The sequence below is a fragment of the Halichoeres trimaculatus genome, unplaced genomic scaffold (assembly GCF_033239565.1).
Source record: "Halichoeres trimaculatus isolate MK-OKI-2021-1 unplaced genomic scaffold, fHalTri1.1 fHalTri1_scaffold_18, whole genome shotgun sequence".
Taxonomy (NCBI): domain Eukaryota; kingdom Metazoa; phylum Chordata; class Actinopteri; order Labriformes; family Labridae; genus Halichoeres; species Halichoeres trimaculatus.
The window spans coordinates 17,189,104-17,210,184 of record NW_027437196.1 but is presented as its reverse complement, the minus strand read 5'-3'; the positions used below and the strand labels follow the sequence as shown (position 1 = coordinate 17,210,184).

The window sequence follows — 21,081 nt, the reverse complement described above, 5'->3', positions numbered from 1 at the left end:
ATTGTACAAATGAAGCTTTCGCAAGTGAGGGCACAGTTACAGCAGTAACAAGTGCAAGCAGAGGGAGCAGCTGCACGGACAAAGGTGAAAGGGTGATGAGGAGAAAGCAGCCAAATGGGGCTTGTTTAGTTGTCAAATGTTTGAATTGTTCCTGATTAGCTGCCTTCAGTGGAGTTTAATGCACTTGTACTGAAGAAAACAAATCAATGCTAGCTGCATGAGGCAAAATATATTCAAATCCAATCAGTCATTTTCTAAAGAATGCCAATAATGAGGTAATGCTGCCCATGAGGGGGTCGTCATTATCACAATTAAAGACTGTTACACCTCATATTTAAGAGGTTTATGTGATAATAGCTGGGTTTACTGTGATATTTGATTTCACAGGCAAAACACATACTCACCAGAGCATGTCTGTATCCATAATCCAGCTCCTGGTGATGTGCTGTATTATTGCCATCATTTTATTTTTGCAACCACTTCTATAATATTTGGGATCATTTTTTGCTTCATTACAATATTAATTTTACACTACAATCCTTTCATTTTTTGCTTTTCTGCCCATCAGTGCTAAGAGAATGATAAGGAAATTTCTGTAGATGCATTTCAATTTCCTCCACACCTCCATTCCTTTCAAACTCAATCCCCCTATCAGCTCCCATCACTCTCATCTCTCCCTGCCTGTTTCTCCGCAGTCTTTGAATGTGTGCGTAGGCGTGTGTGACCAACAAAGCATGCTCATGTGCAGCTGGAAGATGTTATAGAGACACTCTCGAGACGGAAGCGACAGGAGGGGCATTGTGTGCACACGTGTGTGACTGAAAAAGAGGCACCATGTATATGACTGTATCTGTTGCAATCCATGTGTGTGTCTCTGCAGATCAGTGCAGGAGAGTTAATCCACAGTTTTGCCTGTGTGCGTGTGTGTGTAAGGTTCTAAATAAATGTGCATTCAGATACTAGGTGTTATCATCAATTAAGGTGCAAATATAATCTCACAGACACTGAAGCATGACCTATAAATGTCTTTTAATTTCATGACCAGATGCTGCTTTGTGAGAGCTGCACTTATGGCACGATTGCACAAGGAGCTAAAGAGAAGCACAAGTCCAGGTGTGCTGTTTTCTGATCTCTTAAATAAACACAAAAATATTCTGCAGCAGTTTAGTGTAGAAAAGGCATACTGGGGGTTCATTCTGCTCTAATAACCTGCTTGCCAGACATTACAACACTTATTGCAAAGCTACTTAAAGGAAGGGCCTGTAGGATTTTCCAAAAAAAAAAAAAAAAAAAAGGTAACTTCTGTGGTAGTAATCCTGCTCAATTGTCTACAACAGGCCTCTAGATATGGATGTCAGTGTCTGTGTCTGCTTCGATCCCTCTCCTCTGCCTGCATGTTGATGTTTTGGTTGTATCAGGATGTATAAGCATAATTATATCAGCCAATCACAGAGTGCGCAATGTGCAGGAGACTTTGCATGTTGATGATCCTGAGTGGAAGCTAATCAGAAAGGCTGATAGTGGACGTAGCATCGCAGAGTAAGAAAGACACAACCAAAGTGAAACAAAACACCAAACAGGTAAAGATTTTTCCTTAATTAAGGTGAAGCTTGGCTCAACTTTCACCAATTTCCGGGCATTTGGAAAGCAGTTTGGGATGAAGAGTGACACAACCTGGTATGCGTAAAATACCTGTGAGTAGCTTGTGCTAACATGCCAAGTCTGCCAGCTCTCAAGTCTCTCCCACATCCTTTCCCCACTTCCACTGTTTATATACTGATTCATCATTTCGTGTCTTTCATTACATCATTACTGTTCCTTGTCATTCTTCTTCAGCTCATCTAGAAAAAGTATTTACACCTTATTCTCACTCTTTCTTTATACAATATGTACGGCTTATGTTGCCTACCACAAAGAAACTAATAGAAGTACTCAGAGGATAGCTTTTCCTTTCATCTATTTATTTTGCAACATAGTATGTACTCATCCCCATTCACACATTACTTTCATCCAAGAAGCAACAACTTTTGCTTTGTCTTGTTAACATAAGATCCCAAGCTCTTACTAATTATCTTGTGCTGCAATCATTTGCTCACTTATTGTTTGTTTGTTTCATTGTTTTTATGTTGTGTTTGATTGTCGTCTCTGTAAATGATTTTGTTAAAGTTTCCTCTGCTGTTGTTCTCACTTTGGGAGCTTCCTGCATTATCTTGTCATGTAATCATATTTTATTTATCCTTTCTGTGAAGCACAGCGCTTTGTTTGCATAATGAAAACAAAGACAACTGGCACAGAGGCATTACACAGATATCATGTTCCTGTGTATTGTTCTTTTACTTTGGCTATGAACACAATAAGGTATCACTATTTCAGTCTTCCAAACTTAATTCTGTAAGGACTCAAAACGATGAAGACCTATGTACAAAGTTAGAATTGACAGTGGTCCCACCTCAACTAGCCAATCAAAAGGGTCTCATGTGTGATGGCCAATCAGATGATTCAGTGTTGAAATGTCAATGCAATGTGGAAGTGCAAATATAACTTGCAGTTTCTCAAGTGTCCACTTGTGGCCTATTTTAACAAAGGAATGAAACATGGTTATAGCATCTTTATCACATGACCTACTTGGTATAAGCTGTAAAACTCACCAGTTTTGGTTTTATTAAAGCAAAAAGATCAAAGTCATCTCATGGCATGGTTGATTTTACCAGGGCACAGAGGTGCTGTAGCTGTTTCCCATGCTTTGTTTTTACTGCGCCCCTCTGTCTGGTTTCCAGATTATCCAGAAGTCCGATTTCATAATGTTAATGGTTGCTCTACCTGTACTCCTATCTGATGTAATGTTCTGCCTCCTACCTCTAGCAGATGTTTATTCTTATATCCTCTCTTGGTTTTACTCTGCTGAGTGTATCTTTTAATTTCCCAAAAGTACTTGTGTGAATGGTGCTTAAATCCTTGGTGGTAAGCAAGTTACTGCAACTCATGCATACGACTAGATTTTACTACCTAAGCAGTGCTAGGTCAGTGTGCCAGCATCCTCATTAAGGTGAACCCGTGTGTCACTGTGTGTGCCTCCTGTCAAACCAGGGGAAGAAATAAAATATGGACCTCACTTACATGCCAGAAGGAAGCCTGCAGACCCTTCCTCTTTCCATAGAGAAGCAAACACACACATGCACATGCACATGCACACACTCATACATTATCATGCCCTGATGATGTTATTTTTTCTCTGAGAGTCCACCTGTGACACAAAGCAATATGTCTAAAAAGCCAACAGCCCAAGAAAGTAGCATGGCTTTCACCCAGTGTTGCTGCACACATGCACGGAAGCACAAACAATAGTCTTCCTTCAAAATCTGGCTTGCACACACACACACACACACACACACACACACACACACACACACACACACACACACACACACACACGCTGGGGCATGACAGAGAGCTATTGACTGCCTCTACCTGGCCTGACAGACCATTCACAATTTCTCCCTGCGTGAAACCTAATGTACTGAGAGAACTGAGGGTGTTTGTGTTTGTGAGTCTGAGTGAGTGAAAGGGCCCGAATTGAAAGAGAGGAAAGAAAGCAACTTCATGACTGTGTGCGAGTGTGTGTGTGACTGACTGTCAGGAAAATGTATTTCTGTATTTCTCCTTGGTGATTTTTGCTGCTTTTGAGTGTCTCAGGCATACAGGTAGTGCTGTAGTCGCTTTGTTTGATTCCTTTTTTGAGTGCTGGGTACCGTGAGTTTACAGCAAGGTCAGGTTGGACTTGGTGGCCCAACACTTCTGTATTTTTTGATTGTTTTGTTGGGCTACTCTAAGACATTGGTCCAGATGGAAGATGTATTCAGACAAATGTCTGAATCTTTTAGCAGTTAGCAGAGATCACTAGAATCAGACATTGTGCAGGTTTGTAGTTGGTGTCACCCAGTTAGCAAGCACTGTAATAAACTTCTGTGATTTAGCTCCATCCACAGGTCTGTGGGAATTTTCATAGTCTAAAACAGTGGTTCTCAATTTTTTTTTCAGTGATGTACCCCCTGTGAAATGTTTTTTTCTGCAGAGTCCCTCAGTGTTCTCAGCAGTATTGCTGCTACGCTTCAACCACAATTATATTATTTGTGTTGTCATTAAGGGAGACTCTTTTTTATCTATTTATTTTATTTTATTTTATTTTTTATTTTATTTTGTTTTATTTTATTTTATTTTATTCTATTCTATTTTATTTTATTTTCATCTCTGTGTAATATTTGTATTATTTATTTGTTTTATTTATTGGTATTTTTTATTTTATTTTATTTTATTTATTTATTTAGTTATTTTTTGGGGGGGTGTAAAACAGAATTGAATAACCTTCTGAATAAGATAATAAGTTTATGAACTTCAACTTATATTTGATTTAAAAATTGATGGAATAAACAGTGTTGAGGGGATTTTGCTTGGTAGCTATGTTTTGAATATACATTTTTGACTCTTTCGTACCACCTAGAGTGACCTCATATACCCCCATTTGAGAACCACCGGTCTAAAGTAGTACTCTGCAGGCTTTGTGATATTGTTGTCAGCTGACCTCAGTCTGATTATGTGTTTACTGGGCTTGCAGCTGGTAGCTCAAAATTGAGTTACTTTGAGGATGAATTGATTCTGTTTAGTACAAAGGGCATATTACTTTTGTCAACTGAGTCATTCAACATTCTTTGTCTCTTAAAGAGAAATATTCCTGTCAAAAGGGCAGTTGTTATATTTTCAGCATGAAGCAAGGAGACACTGTGTTGGCTTAACTACATTGTGTCCAAAGTGGGGGGGGGGTTACCACCAAATGTCCTCATTTAAACTAAGTTTATAATGTCAAATAAGATATTAAAATGTGGAACCACTGCATCAAAAAAAATCTTACAGCCTAACAAAAGAAAAACAGAATTTTTAAGAAAACAATTGAAGGCAAATCCCTTAACCAAATATTTTTCTCTCAATTATGACTCCAAGACATGACAATGTTTGAAACCACTCAAGGATAAAAAGCTTCATTTGAATAATTTCTTTCCTCAACAAGGCGATTCAAAATGCTCCACATGAGAGGAAATATTATGAAAAATATGAACAAAACAAATACAATGCAATGTCACAAAGAACATAAAAAGAAACGGGAAATAAGACTGAAAGGATTAAAATTAAGATGGAATATTAATGTGGGATTAAACAGAGAAAGACAGATTTAAAGGTAGACTTAAAATAATGCAGTGCAAGGTCGATCGTTACTCACATATTGAACTTAATGAAATGCAGCAGCAAACAGAATTGTAGAGAGTGGAAGCCCCTTTTTTTAAGATATTTGGAGCAAAAAAACTAAACCCTTGTCTTTTGGTGTTGAGGATGGTCAGCAGATATGATCTGAAAAATGTGAGGGCTCTGATTTATGATTCTTCAGAGTAATGAGCCGTAAGACACTTTCTTGAGGAAGTTTCCCAATGGTTCTTTGACACAGCCAGTCTAGTGTCCTGAAAAGTGGACTCCAATCACAATCACAGGCAAATGTCTTACGAAAGTGACGGACAAAGAAATGATAACCATATTTTTTTTGTCTTAGCTTAAAGCTTACCATATTGGCTACAGCAGTAGCTCTGACTAATGGCTGCTGTTCTATTGCTACAATCTCACACTACCCTGATGTAAACACACACAGGGGAAGGACTTTATCTTGTAGTGCAGTGAGGTCTGACGTTTTTTTTAACCAGAAGATTCAGATGAAGTTGTAAGCTGGCTATAACTGTTTGTGATCACTGGATAGACACGAACAATGAGTGACCATCACAGGTATGTGTCTTACCTTAAAAGTACCTGGTTGGTCAACACTTTAATTTCCATTCTATCATTTCAGAAAAGAGTTGGACCAAAATCCTTTCGAGTAACAGACTTGCTAAATGACTTTATTTCAGTGACTAAAACCATGATTAAATTGTATTGTTAGGCTAACTTAAAAAACAAGTTGCTGTATTCATCAACGCAGACAGAAAGTGCTTTGCAACCATTCTGTACCTGGTCAAGGTTGAGTTGCTCATTCAGAGTTGGTGGATATTTTTGTGTCTGCGCTCAGCTTCAAATTCAAGGAACTCCAGTTTGGAAAAAGCACTAAGGAATACAAGACTGCAAGACTGCAAGACTTTTCAGAGAGGAGTACTTGAATTGGATGAGTGAGATCTCACTCATGAAGTGTTTTATTCAACATCTAATTAAGATTCTTATACCGCCACTTAAGCTGCTCCGTGGCCTTACATAAATACATGTCAAGCATTGATGCATGTTCTTTTTCCCATGTAAGAAACACTAATGTTCACAATTTCTCTTTTTTCTCCCCTCCCCCCTCTTCATGTCCTATTTTCCCTTCCTCTTGCTGTCTTTTTTCCCATCTTCTGTCCTATTTCTTTCCCCCTCTGCTGTCATATCCTCCCTCCTCTCCACAGAGAAGTGCGATGAAGCTCTGGCCTCTCCTCTCCCTCACACAGCCTTCACCAGCTCCTCTGTTTTCTCCAATGGATACGCGCCCGGATATGCCAAGCTCAACAGGAGAGGAGGTAGACAAACACCCACAGATACACACCAATAAAGCTTGTGTATATGCACACACACACACATGTATGAATGCTGCACATTAAAGATATGTTAATGCAAACATCCTGCAGAGGGAAAAGAAAGTTCTGTACCAGGTGTGTTTACATATATCTCGCTGAGTGATTTCTTAAGTTACATACTGGGAAATGTCCAAAGCCTCATGGAGAGACACACACAGCTGCTCTCCCTCGCTCTCCGTTTACCTCCTCTATACATCCCTCTCTTTCTTTCTCTCACTCCCTCGGCTCCACTCATTATCTCAGTGACTCAGACTGGAGCTCATTTCCACATCAGTCCACAGCAGGGAGAGAGATAGGGCCAGACAATTACACCCTTCTGTGTTTATACAATTAATAATTCATACATTTCCATCTAATATAGTCACACTACAGCTGAGGCAACAGCGCTCAGAGCCGGCAAAGAAAGGCGAGGTAATCTGCTGTGCTTAATCATACCAATAGAATTATAGCTGAAGGAGGACAGGGCTGCTCCTCCTTAAACAAAGACACACACAAACAAGATAAAACAAACTATATATAGCTTTCTTTTATTCACTCTCCTTCAGGATGGAGGTCCTTTGGGAGCTAATAGTTGTTAAAGCAGAGAGTTCTTGTTGCTTTGAGTTTGTTTTTATTGTACAGAAAACCAACAGCAATAAATAGACACAATATAAAATGCACATAAACAAGGTCTTGATATTTCACTCAATCAAGTCTTATTTTCCTCATATACTTGAAGAGTCTTTTCTACATCACTTTGAAAAAGTACGCATTTATCACTTTAACTAAAGTAAGCTCCAGTGAAAAGGGAAGATCAATGGAGCAAATATTTTAAATGACTTCAGGCTACAGATGTAAAGTTTTCTGACCCTGAGGCAAATGTAATCACTTAAAAGAGAGAATTACAGGGTTTTGTAGCTCGACTGAATGACTTGTCGAGGTAAAGAGTTTTTTATTTACCCTCTTGAACTTTTCTTAAATTTTCAAGTTAAGATTGACTTTTTTGGAGGATCTTGTGCCACAGATCGATACCACAAAAACTTCTTTGGAGTGGGAGAAAGAAAAAAAAGCTGCTTTCAGAATCCTTTACATGCTAACGGCCGAAATACACCTAATGCATCTCAAGTCCAGCCCCGCTTCGTCACAGCACCAGATCAGATAGGTTTCCATTCAAATCAGTGTATCAACTTACACTGGATCCGCTCTGATGCAGTCCAGCTGCTGCAGCTTGTGGCAGATACGCAATGATCCAATTTTTGCCTGATGCCAGAGCTGCGACAGGTCAATTTTACAAAAGCAGATCCAGCAGGACAGGGAGTTGTGCACAAAAAAACACAGAGAAAAGCCCAGTGGTATATAAAATGAAACAAACTGTGTCAAAACCAGATTATAGTCAACTTGACTGTAACGACCTACTGACATAATCAGCGCAGCCAGGCCAGGAGTCAACAGGTTTGAGGTTGTACAACCCAAACAAGATTGAGGCTTATTAATGGATTGGAAAGTGCGAGAACTCCTCATTCTTGCGACTCCATCTGTCCAAGTTGCAGGCCTGAACATGCAGCCAGTGTGTGCTGACATACACAGTCAGCATGCAACTGAGAAGAGCCGGATCAGAGACGCCACTTGTGTATTTGGCAAATCCAACAACTTTTTAAGAAAATCAGGACAAGCACCTGCAGCCAGATATGTGAACTTAAAGCTACTGTGAAGAGAGCTCCTGTGTTTAAGACCAATCTGCTCTCATGTGTACAAAATAAGATACAATAAGATTAGCAAACACAATTTTTTCCACAGGGGGCACCAAAAGTTTCGACTTTTTTTTATTACATAAATCTCCAAATTAAAGCATTTCAAAGCATGAAGCGCAACATGGCATGAAGAAAACTACAAGGAAGGAAAAAAAGTAGTTTAACAGCTCCATCAAATATTGGCTTTGTATATCTGTAACGGATACAATGACAGTAGTCTTTGATAAAGTTTGCTCTGTGCGCTGAGTTTCAGTGTCCTCTAAAGAATGGCATTATACTTAAATGATGAGGTCAGCATCTTGTTAGCATATATGGTATGACAAAGACAGAACTTAGATTAAGAAGGGGAAAGGAAGGCTTCAGTGTTCAGCAGAAAATAAAAAAGTTTTCAACAAGGATTTGGAAGGGTAAAAAGATTGACTTTGAATAAAGCCAACCCAAAGTTATGGCTGTTTTTATGAAAGATAAAATTTGCCTTTACTTCAATATTTGAGTATCAAATAAAAATGTAGACTGACTGTTCTCAGGGGGTTTTGTTTTCAATAATGGAAGCACTTGGGTTTCCGTTGTAGTTCAATAGTTTTAACCAATTGCACATCAGCAGTTTTTGGTGAAGACAGGAAAACAAAATCACACTCTCGCCTATTGAATTTGATAACAATTTACTAATCTTCATCAACAGATTTTTGCAGACAAATGCAGCTACTACTCCGTTCTACATCAAACATGAAAGCATCAGAATTGATAAATCAGGAAAATGGTTAAGTAGATAAAGTTTATTCATATCTTGTACATCTTGGTGTCCTTTTCAGGGCGACACAGCTTGCGTGGATGATGAGGTCAGCATCTTGTTAGCATACATGATATGACAAGGTTAGAATACAAAGAAGGGTATAAAGGAAGACTGGGGTGACCTTCTGCAAAGTTTATTGGACTACTTCCCAAGGAAACTTTTTCCACCAGGAAAAATATTGCCTGAGATGAAGTGCAGTTTTGGTTTCGTAAATCTTATTGTGTCTGCCTCCGAAAATGTAATTTTGTGTGTCCCTAACAAAGGCTGAAACACAGCCACTTTCAGTATTCCAATTCAAACAAGCAGCCATACAAAATTCACAAGTTTGTATGCTTCAATGAAAGTAAACACTTGCAGAATCACAGCACGCTAAATGGGAAAAAATGTTTTTAACAAGTTTAGAAACAACACATGTACACAAACACACATATCGGAGAGCGTGAAAAACACAAGTACACACATTAAACACCCTACTTTCACTGAAATTCAAGCATCTCAAAACACTTGCATTGATCAAAACAGGATTATACCCCACTCTTGTGCATTTATTCATGAAAACAAAAACAGCAGCCAAAGCATGGAACAGCTCACACTTAATACCCACACGCACAATCCCACAGTTCTCCATGCCCACGCAGGCATACTATGAGGAGGGGTCCCTCCAAGCACCAACATTTGGCAGCCAAATGTGCCGTCAGTGGCATGAGTGTGCACTGATAAGCCAATCTACTCCAATCTCCCTGTGCTGTGGAGCAGGGGAGGCACAAAATCAATGGGACACACCACTCATATTAAGCTGCGTTGTGAATGCTGACAGCTATTAGAGTTTTAGGCCATGGGCTACGTGCGTGTCAGGGTGTGTGCTTTTGAATGAATACCCCTTTCTGTGTATGTGAGCATGTGCATGTGAGAGAAAGAGGTAAAACGATGTTGTAACGATTTTCCGGCAGCTTGTCTGCTGTATGCCAGCCAGGCATCCAGCCCTCAGCACCAGCCCTTTGTACCCTTGACTACTGATGCGTACGCTGTGTTCTCCAAACCTATATATGTGTGTGTCATCTAATTGTGTTTCAAATTTAGGTTCTTGTGTCAAAAGTTTTTTTTTTGTGAAGACACGTGTGGAACGACAAGAAGAAGGGTGTGAAAACTGCTTTATTTGAGCTTGTTGAAGGCTAAAAGTGCTGCAAAGGCTGAAACATTTCATCCATTGAAAAAACAAGCTGCAAATTCAAAAAACAAGCTGCAAATTCAACAACTGTGCAGATTCAAGAAAAGGTTGAAAATCTTTGCCTACAAGTAAGGGAGTTGGCTTTAACACAGAAAATGACCTGCAAATATGTAAATTATGTAGATTCAAAGAAAAAAAGGGACACCAAAATGAAAAATAACACAAAGTTTGTGTTATGATATAAGAAGAGATAATAGCACAAAGAGGGGGATGATTGACTTGGTTAAACTACTTCCAATACTCATAAAAATTTGTCCCTGATTCTGGGAGGACAGGATAATATGTGTTTTGGACAGACAACTTTTGCATCCCTAGCCTCTGCAGCTGAGTGCGACGGAAAGCGCTGCTGTAGCCGGTAGCTTTTTCTCAGGTTCACTGTGGTGTACTTGTGCAGCTTTGCCTTGTTTTCCTACTGTGCTTCTATACTCCCATACTAATGCAGTGGCACCATTTTGGTGACACAGAGTACGGATCAAGATGAGTTATGGTGGTGCCGAGGCCTTACATACACAGACATTTGGACATGGACACAACTTCTGCTGTTTTTTTTTCCCTTCAATCCTCTGACAGAAATGCGTCACAGGAACACAGACATTGCCCTTTTTGTAATATGAAAAGTGCTTTTGTGTGGTAGTTAGCTTAACTATCCTTATGGTTAATGCTACTTGCTCATTTGCCTAGTTTGGGTGCTTTGAGCACAAGATAAAGCCATGTTGGCCCAAATAACCCAAAGTGTACTCCCAATCCCCCACCTCCCCTTTTTAAGACTTAACCCAAGAAAAATGACTTTTTCTGACTAAATATTGTTTTTAAGAAAAACAGTATTCATCTGTAGCTATAACAAAACAACCACATTTAATGTCATGTTTTGATAGATTTTAATAAGGATTTAAGGAACTTTATTGTCATTTCACACATGTAAGACATGAGGTGGAACAAAATTAGTTCCCCTGGTCCCGGTTTCAGCCCACATAACCTAAATAACATACTGTATAAATATAAAAGCACCAGAATCAATCAATCTTTATTTGTATAGTGCCTAATCACAACAAACGTTACCTCAAGACACTTTACAAAAACATTTACAGGTCAGAATAAAAGTATAAACATAAACATCGTCAGTAAAAGGTGTCAACACTGTCAAGTGGAAGCAGTAATATTTACAGCAGTAATATTTACAGCAGTTAGTGCAAATGAAAAATAATTAAATATATTTAATGTAACCATGTGAGTAAATGAAAGTCTTGTCGTGTCAGTGTTTTATAATGGTTCTACATGGGGATAACATTTTCTTAAAAAAGCATTGTGAGTCAGCTACAGCTGTTGGTTAACCTCTGGTTTAGTGCAACTTCTTTCACCATGTCTCTCCATCTTTCAACCCTCTGGCACTGTAGCAGTAAGTGATGACTGGCCTCAGTCAGAAGAGGCACCACTTCCTTTTCAGATGAATATTGAGGTGATCATCAAGTCTCAAATACAAGGTGATTATTTTTTTTTTTACTTTTTGGAATTTTCTTGTTGAAGTCTTTTGTGGAAGTAGAGTCCCTTCCTCCTGATTTTCAGGTCAATATATAATTAGAGTTTACACATCTGATTAGCACAGGAGCTTTAGCCCAACTGGGAGGCAGGAGTTGTGGGATAAGAGGCAGTAAAACAGTGATTCCCAAAGTGAGGGCTGTGAAACAATGATAGGGGGTTACCAGATGAATTTCAAAATCGAAAGCTTCAACTTTAATTGCGCACTTCATCCATTAATGTACGATATAGACAAAAATAAACACATTTTCTATCATGGAGCCATGCTGACAAAAAATATTTGACATGTTTTTCCAAATTTCTTTGTTGCCACAAGACCTCACAGTGATTGTAAAGATGGTATAAGTGCAGGCAGATGAATTTAGAAAGAAGCAATTTCTGCTCATTTACTGTGTAATTTTCTACCTATCAGCTTAAGTAAGTATCTTAATCCTTATTTTGATCATTTTGGTCTGTTGTTGGTTTAGCCTAATCATGTTGTCCTCAAGCTGGGTGTCGCTGGTCTCCAGCATAGTTATTTTGGAGGTCATGGGCTGAAAACTTTCAGACCCCGGCATAGAAAACCCAGCAGGGAATGCTGTGCAGTTAGACTCACAGCAGTAGCAGTGTCTGTAGGGGAATTTACAGCAGCACTGATCTGGACCCTGCTGGTTATGTAGTTTGTTCAGTGGCAGATATACTGTTTTGTTTTTTTGGGGTTTTTTTAGCTCTTTGCACCACTCTGCAGTCACATTGGGCATTTGCATGGGGATTTGACTTTACAGCCCAATTCTCAACCACAAAAAGCAAAAATAAAAAATAAAAGTTATAGAAAAAGACTTAGAGTCATTCCAAATGCCCTTTTAAGTTGATCAACAATCACTCACTAGCTGACACTTTAATTCAACGTGTTATTAATAGACCTAAAGCCTCACGTGTCATTTTTCAAATCACTTCAGCTGGATTTTCCACGGCTGTAGTCCATTATTACATTATCTGTGCTATGAGCCCCACTTTTATTTCTGTCATTATCTTTGTAGCAAGATACATCAAGCAGGGACAGTTTCTGCCTCTGGGTTTCCAAGACAGACTCGACTGCAGAGCACTCTGACACTTTGTTTGTCTCTGTGCACCTCTCCATTTCTCCTCTCTTACCCTCCTGTCTCCGTCTGCTAATATCTCACTCCCACTGTCCTTGTCCATCTCCACTTTTTCACTTTTATGTCCCTTCTGTTCTCTCCTTTTCTGTCTGCTTTTTACTCTTTTTCCTTTGTCCCTTTCAGTCTTCAATTCAATCTCATCCTTCTCTCTTCCCGGCTCTCTCTGATGGTCTTGACTCTCCCCTACTTCTAACAATAACTCCTCTTCCTCTGCTCTTGGTTGAACTACACTATCTCCTATGGTCTTAGGGTTTTATCTTCACTGCTGCTCTGTGTTAGGGGAAAATCTGAAGAGACCTGAGGGACAACATGGGCTGAGCTACTTACCGTAAAAATATGACAAACAAAAAAGCAATATACAAAGCCAACAATACTGAATCTTCCTAATCTTTATACTAGTTGTTTATCAACCCCTATTAACAGATTTAACAGTTAAGTAAAGAAACCCTGTACACAGGGGGTCAGTGGCGATTGCTCTGAGACTGCAAGGGAAGATCAGCTACCCTTAAAATGTCCCCCAAAAAAGTGGTGATATGTACTGCTGCATTTTATTGATCTGTTGATAGGAGTCATCTAATGCATAGACAACAAAAATTCTGCATTTTTGATCTGGAGGCTTTATCGATCCCCAGTGAGTTTACCTTTCTTTGAAACGACGAGAGTTGAGAGAACACTGGTAAAATCCCTGGAAAAAAACACCTGGTTGGTACGACAGGGTCACACATCATTTTCTTGAAAAGGAACAGAGGGTAGAATTTACGTATAAATAAATAAACAAATTTATGATGTAGGCCGGAAAAAAATGAGCTTCATGATTGACCAGCAGCCGCCACTGATGGGGGTCTAGATTTCCAGAGCATGGGAGAGGATCTGTTTTCTGTTGGTCCACATAGTATTGACCAATCATGTATCAACTGGCTTTTTTGTATGCAGATAAAACTGTCCATGGGGAAAGTAAAAAGAAGGTGGAATCAATCAGTACGTTTGCATGCAATTTAAGAAATCAGACTATGAGCTTAGTCAGCAAGAGATCGGACTATTAAGATGCACGTAAACAGATTAGTTGGACCGAGAACAGATCAAGTATGGCTCCATCGACACACCTAGATAACGCGATTGTTATCGGACAGCAGGTGGATTCAGCAGGAGTCAGCAGATGTTGTTAAGCCTCAGCATTCAGCTGGAAGAGAAAGTAGACTACCAAATAGGGTCACTGCGCTCCAACACAACAAACATCATGTGTTGTAATTAACAAACATAGTATGTAGAATAACATAAAGAGCTACAGCTGCATCCATCTCAGCCATCGTCATTAAAATGCAGTTTCCTCTTCAGGTGAACAGAAACTAGCTATTGGCCAGAGGTCTGATTCTCTTTTCTGTGTGTATACGGTGTCAAGACTAGATCTGTGAGTTTTTGATCAAGCTTTGACCTTAGTCCAACCACTGCATGCATGTAAATGTACTGTTAACTATGAAAATTAACGATAATAATTAATGATACAGAATTTTTGTTGTCTATGCATTGTATTATTGTTTAAAACAATACTGTAGATAAACTTGAACTCAAGTGAATTAAAAAATATATATATATATATATATATATATATATATATATATATATATATATATATATATATATATATATATATATATATATATATATATATATATATATAAGCTGAATTCACTGCTAAATCTTTCATATAGAAAAGGAACTATGGGGTCTAAAGGATTAATACCTACTAGATTTTTATATGCAGATATCAATCACTTTGTGTTTTAGATAACTAACAATAACTATTAAACTGATCATGTTGATGTTAAACACTAACCTGTTGGACCACCAGAATTGATTTACACTGGTCAAATTTTACAGTTGTATACTCCAAACTAGTGAAGTCTAAACTCGGTATAAACACATAACAATCATAATGAGTCAACTGGTCAAAAAAAAAAGGAAAATAAAAAGAAAAAAAGAAAAGATTAGTCGACATAAAAAAAAAATTACTAGTTGCAGCCTTACTTTTATCGTACTATTCATCACTTGTAACCTGAATACAATTAGATAACTCCTATCAACAGATAACTATGTGCAAGTACAGTGACAGCCCGATACAGGAAAAAATATTAGAAAACATTACATAAATAAATTATTCAATCAGCATCAAGATGGACTTGTTTCCCCAAATAAACCAGTACAAAACAGTTATTTTTTATTTTTTACTTAGTCATTGTAGAGCAGTTAAATAGATTCTTTGTCTAGTGTAAGTAGTGTTGCATGATGTACTTGTAAATAGTAGATGTGTTACCCATAAGGGGTGCCTGATTGTTTCACCTGCAGAGCCTTACATATAATCATTGAGCTTCAAGGAGAAGAAGATGCATGTGTTGGCTCAAGCCACTCTTATGTTATTTCATTTTGGAGTTTTTGAAAAAGCCCTTACAAAGCCTGTTTGAAATGTTTCCTTCAAGCTTCTGTCTCTTTAAAAAGTATATTGTGAGTATAATGTAGACAAATGGGGCTAAGGTAACGTCATAGATCAACTGATGTGGTGACTAAAGCCATGTAAGGAGCACCGACCTTCAGTGTAGTCGGAATGGATGCTGTTTACTTGAAAGCCTCAGTCTGACTCAAGCTCCAAAAACACTGGGCCCTATGCTCATCATAATGTAAGTCATTAGCATCTTTTCATTGACCGTCTGTGCTTGTTAAGGCTCATTTTCTTCAGGCTCCATGCCCCCCAGTTGGAAATTAGGCTCACTTGCAAATTCATACTGTCCAAGACCAATCTGAGCGTTCTCTGATTTTTAAAAAACTCTCAAGTAGGGCATTAGCTCACTGAATAGAAGGGCACAGAACACTTCCTGTGACTAATACATGGGCTTTATTCACTCATATTGTCAGAGGGCACCGATGAAATTGTCAGAAAAAGAAAAACCTTGAAGTCACACATTTCTTCAAAAGTTTTCTCTCTTTCTCTTTGGCCATGGGGGTTTTTGGACCTAAAAACCTAATCATGTGCCAGACAAGTCTTGAAAAGCTTTGCTCTAACTTTTAACAAAAGACTGATGAGCTCCAAATAGGTTTTCAGCTGTCACATAGAAACCACCTGAGCTGTGATCTGCAGCTCACACAAGGCTGTGTTCTGTCAGCTGTAGACATATGCCCTGTGGATACAGGTTAAAATAGAAGAGGCATGGAGAGGGTGAAGGCAGAAGAGAGAGGAGGTGAGGTGAAGAAGGAGAGGAGGACACGGAGAGGGTAAGAGGGGCTCCTGGAAGAGTGGGAACAGACTGAAACTGAGAACAGGAACACCGAGTCGAGGTGGGGATGAGTATTTTGGATTCTAAAGAGGAGGCATAACTCTTTCCAGTATTTCAAACATGGACATATAATCACAATTCTGGATTTTCAAACTAAATGTAGAGATCGACACATATTAATATGTTGTGGACATATTCATATGCTGTGAACTTCTCAAACTGTCCATTCTAAAAAAATAAAATAAAATAGCATGCGCTCTTTACAAGCTCTTCATGAGACTAGCTGAAATAATGAGGTCATAGTTTACTGACCTCTAAATTGGTTCAAGATATGTTAGAGCGGTGATCATCAAACACAAAAAAAGTGCACATAGCTTCGCTTCTGACAGGCCTTCAGGGTGTTGGCCAATCAGAGGGAAGAGGGGTTGTACAGGAGAGAGCCTTGAGGAGCCATAGGCTGTTTTCCAAACCCCCTACTACACTAGCAGTGCCCACTTCTAGCTGAAATTCAGTCTGTAGTAGTCAGTATGTGAAAACTTGCAAAATCTGCAGTATACTAAAATCCCTGGATGTCCTACTGACGCAGGAAAATTTCTCTGTATGCAGCAGACCAGTCTATCTGGCATACTGTTTTCCACAATGCATGGCGTTAATGCCATTTGGTGAATTACTGCCATCTACTGGAATGAATTAGCAACTACAACTCAACACTTACGTTAGTGCGCAAGATAGAAGGAAAGTGATGCGAAGAATCCCACGTAAATCTTGTCAGTTCCAGTCGTTAAAGAGGTGTTTACTTCTACAAATTCATTAGGTTAGGTTTTGGTGAATTACTGCCATCTACTGGAATGAATCAGCAACTACAACTCAACACTAACGTTAGTGCACAAGAGAGAAGGAAAGTGATGCGAAGAATCACACGTAAATCTTGTCAGTTCCAGTCGTTAAAGAGGTGTTTACTTCTACAAATTCATTAGGTTAGGTTTTGGTGAATTACTGCCATCTACTGGAATGAATCAGCAACTACAACTCAACACTAACGTTAGTGCACAAGAGAGAAGGAAAGTGATGCGAAGAATCACACGTAAATCTTGTCAGTTCCAGTCGTTAAAGAGGTGTTTACTTCTACAAATTCATTAGCCCATATAAAGTGTTTTTTCTTTGGCTGTAAAACTAAAAATCCCTGTCAGATAAATTTTCGGTCAATGATATAACTCTTGGCGTAAGATTAGCAATCAAAAATGAGGATTATGTGTGATATGATTAACAAAATAACTAAAAAGCCGAGATCTATCCATTGATTGTTTTGTACAATTAACATAAAAGCAAAAAAATTTAATTTGTGGATCCGCTTCTGAAACCGGAAACCAGAGTAGTATACTACAAAACAGACCCAACAGAACAGTCACACTACATACTACATGCAAAAGCAGTAGGTAGTGCCTACTACATACTACATTCACATGTAGTGTGGGGGCAGAATAAAAAGTATCTGGCTTAAAAAAAAAAAAAGAACAATACCCCTTTTTTATTTGAATAAAATGGGAAATCCATGTCAAAATCAGCAGTCAACTTTTGATAAGTTGTAAAAAAAGCTGTAAAAGTAAGTAAATGATAGCTTTGTTGGGGTGTCAGCTTGTGATATCCTTCATAGAACTTATATTTCTTTATTTACGTGAGCACTAGAGCTCTATTTATCATAGCTGAAGTTATAAAAAAAAAACAGTCATTAACTTACGTTCACATTTATTTTGTGTCCGTTAGGAAAACTCTCTTCTTAACTTTGGTTGTGTTGTGGTTTCTGCATTTGTGTTGTGGTGTTTGCATTTGTGTTGCATTTTTTGCATTCACATTGTTGCTTTTGCAAATCAGCTGACACCTATTGGCCACCATAGTTAAAACTATCAAAGCCAAACAAACAGTTAGCTACGTAAAGTCATATTTGAGTCAAAAGTTAGAAATTAGTGAATAGTGAAACGTAAAGACAAGTGATGAACACCCTTCTGTTTTTTTAAAAAAGAAAGCTGTGTGTGTGTGTATGTGCGTGTGTGTGTGCGCACGCGGGTGTGTAGAGAAAAAATATCCCTGAAGGCGTGTGTGTATGCGAGCGTGCACGTGTGCCTGCGTTCCTGCAGGCGTGGCCAAGCATGAGATTGATCTCTTAATCACAAACATGTGGCCACTGATCTTTATATTCCATTTTCTCCTCTTCTCCTCATCCCTCAGTGTTTCTCTCTCCTCTTCTTGCTTGGCCTTTCATCACATCTTCATCTCCCCCTTTTCTCCTTCTCCATCTTATTTCCGCCTTCACCCCCTGTTTTTCAACATTCTCAACCCCACACTCCATTTTCTCAGTCTGTTCCCCTTTTTCTTACTTCCCAGTCCTCATTATCCATTTTTCCTCTCTGGCATTCGTACCCTGATGCATACTTTTAGAAGTTTGAAGAATTTTTTAAAAAGTTTTACTGTAACCCTCTCAATTCGAACGTCACAGTTCTGCAGTACGGCTGTTCTCCAACTTCCTGCACAATTAGCCACATCCGCCTCCTTTCTCTCTCTTTCCATGCATTTCTTTCACTCTCTGTCATCTGGCAAAAACTTGTTTGATGTCTCTTGCTGTTCCAGTCATCCATCGATAATGGCGGTCCGCTCCTAATTAAATTACTCCGTCTCCATCCGCTCCCTTTGCTCCATGACAGAAAGATGAAGCACTAGCAGAGGGCTAACCAGCTGTTTTCTCTCTGCGTCCTTTCCTTCCGGCGGCCTCGCATGTGAATTAATGAAGACGTTAGATTTCCTCTGAATGTAGTTTGAGGGTGAGAAGCGGCGACTTTGAAAAACACTCTCATGTTCTCCTGGGCTGACTCACAAACATGAAGGAGCCACGACAGTGTTTAAACCCTCACGTGCAGGGAGACGGTTACTTATTTGAACGCACCCACCCACGCGCTCACGCTCCCACACTGACAGTGAGACAGCAGAGTGATGTTCGTCTTGTTTGATGCTTCGCTTTGACGCCGTCACTTTTGTTTATGTGTCAAGCCTGTCACCAGCTTCTCACCACTCGTCCAAAAATCATGCTGTGCCTTCATTACTCACTCTTAGAACTCCCCAGTGTTCCCTTTGGTGATGAGGAACTCCTTTTTTTTAAAACCCTCACACACTCCACTCTCTGTCTTTGTCTCTTGTTTTGCTCACTTTCCTTTTCTGCGTTCAACACTTTTTCCCTCGCACACTCATTATCAGCACTGTAAAAGCCATTTACTCAGCCAGGCTGTTGAATTAAACCATATACTGTTATTTCCCTTCTGGGCTGCAACAGATAAGACACCTAACACACACTTGGATGTTTGCATGCCAGCTTTTATTTACATACGCTTCATATTGTGTGCCTTCTTTTACGTTCACAGCTCCTGAGCTGTGGACAGCCCTCTGACTTGTCCAATAAGGTGAGCTCTGATCATCTGTGTCTCTGAAAACAACAAAGGTTTTCGTTGACTTCACAGCACAGTAAGACGTGAGCAGAGCAGAGGAGAAACCGAGCAGAGACTTGCTGAAGCAGTGGAACGCTGTTTGATTCAACTTCAAAGCCAGCAAAGGCTGCTTTTATATCTTTGCTTGCGGTCCGGTCCGATGACACATAGCTGAGGGTTTCTTACACTGTGTGACTTGCAATGTGAAACAAGAAAAAACATCCACTCAGATTGCATTAGTTGACAGTTTCAAAAGACACCCATTTTTGGCAATGGTTCCCAGGGGCACCCCCAGGTTTCTCTATTAAGTTCCCCTCTCTTTCCTGAGTCAGCACTTTTTGCAGCTGATACATCTTGCTATGACCTACATGGTCCCATGATAGCTTCTTGAGGCGCTTACTGCGTGTTCATGTAATTGGATTTTTACAAAGATGGGCAGTAATTAGCCGCTTTTGGTCACTTTGTTTGCAGCAGATAGATACTTCAGAAAAACTGAGTAATACTTCCCTCATAAGAGCATGTAAGGCAAATTGATTCTGTCCACCCTTCACCCTCAGACGGGAATTCATTGCAGAACGATCACTTGAAACTGAAGGAGCTGGTGCCATTAAATGCTGTTAAATCTGAAAAGAGAGTTGTTGAAGCAGATTATTTAGGATGTCGTTCCTTTTTAGCTCAGTCCTACATAGTTTCTCTTTTATTGCAGATTTTTGGGCTTGTTTGGTCCCCCTTTGTGTCTGTGTCAATGGTTTTGTGCTTGCTGCTGACTGTCTTGGCCAGGTGTCCTTGCAAAAAGAGATTTTCATTCTAAGTGGGACCAACCTGGCTTACAGAAGTTAAAATAAAATAAAATTTAAAAAATAGATTTTCAATAGTTTTTTGTGCTAGCTAGACTCCTTTAAACGACACATCAGACACAGCCTGAGTCACAAACACAGAAAAAAGGATGAAACACTCCACAAAGTGAGCTGCAACTGATGACCACAAAATTCAAGGACAGAGTCTGTCTCTGGAACAGTGAACTTCTGCACTTACACTTACTATTTTTAGAGTGCAAGTTTCCATACTGCAAGTGTTTTCACACTTGTTGTATGGAAAAATGTGGTGCACGTGTGAAAACTCACCTGGTGCACTCAAAGCACACATTTCTCACCCTCAATAGTCGCCTTTGTGGCTTCGCAGAGGAAGGGACGGGGACAGATCACAAAAGGTTGATGGTTGCAATTCATGAATAACAGAAGACGACCGTTGAACAGTTGTGAAATTTTCGATAAGTGC

The 21,081-nt window shown here is 39.3% G+C and overlaps 1 protein-coding gene across 1 annotated transcript in view; it reads left to right on the top strand.

Annotated features, from left to right (window-relative positions):
• cntnap2a (contactin associated protein 2a) overlaps nt 1-21,081 on the top strand; it is a 533,013-nt gene that overhangs the window by 228,966 nt on the left and 282,966 nt on the right. Inside the window, exon 2 of the mRNA XM_074693022.1 lies at nt 6,471-6,581. Coding sequence (XP_074549123.1) covers nt 6,471-6,581 — 111 coding nt within the window. The remainder of the gene's footprint in view (nt 1-6,470; nt 6,582-21,081) is intronic.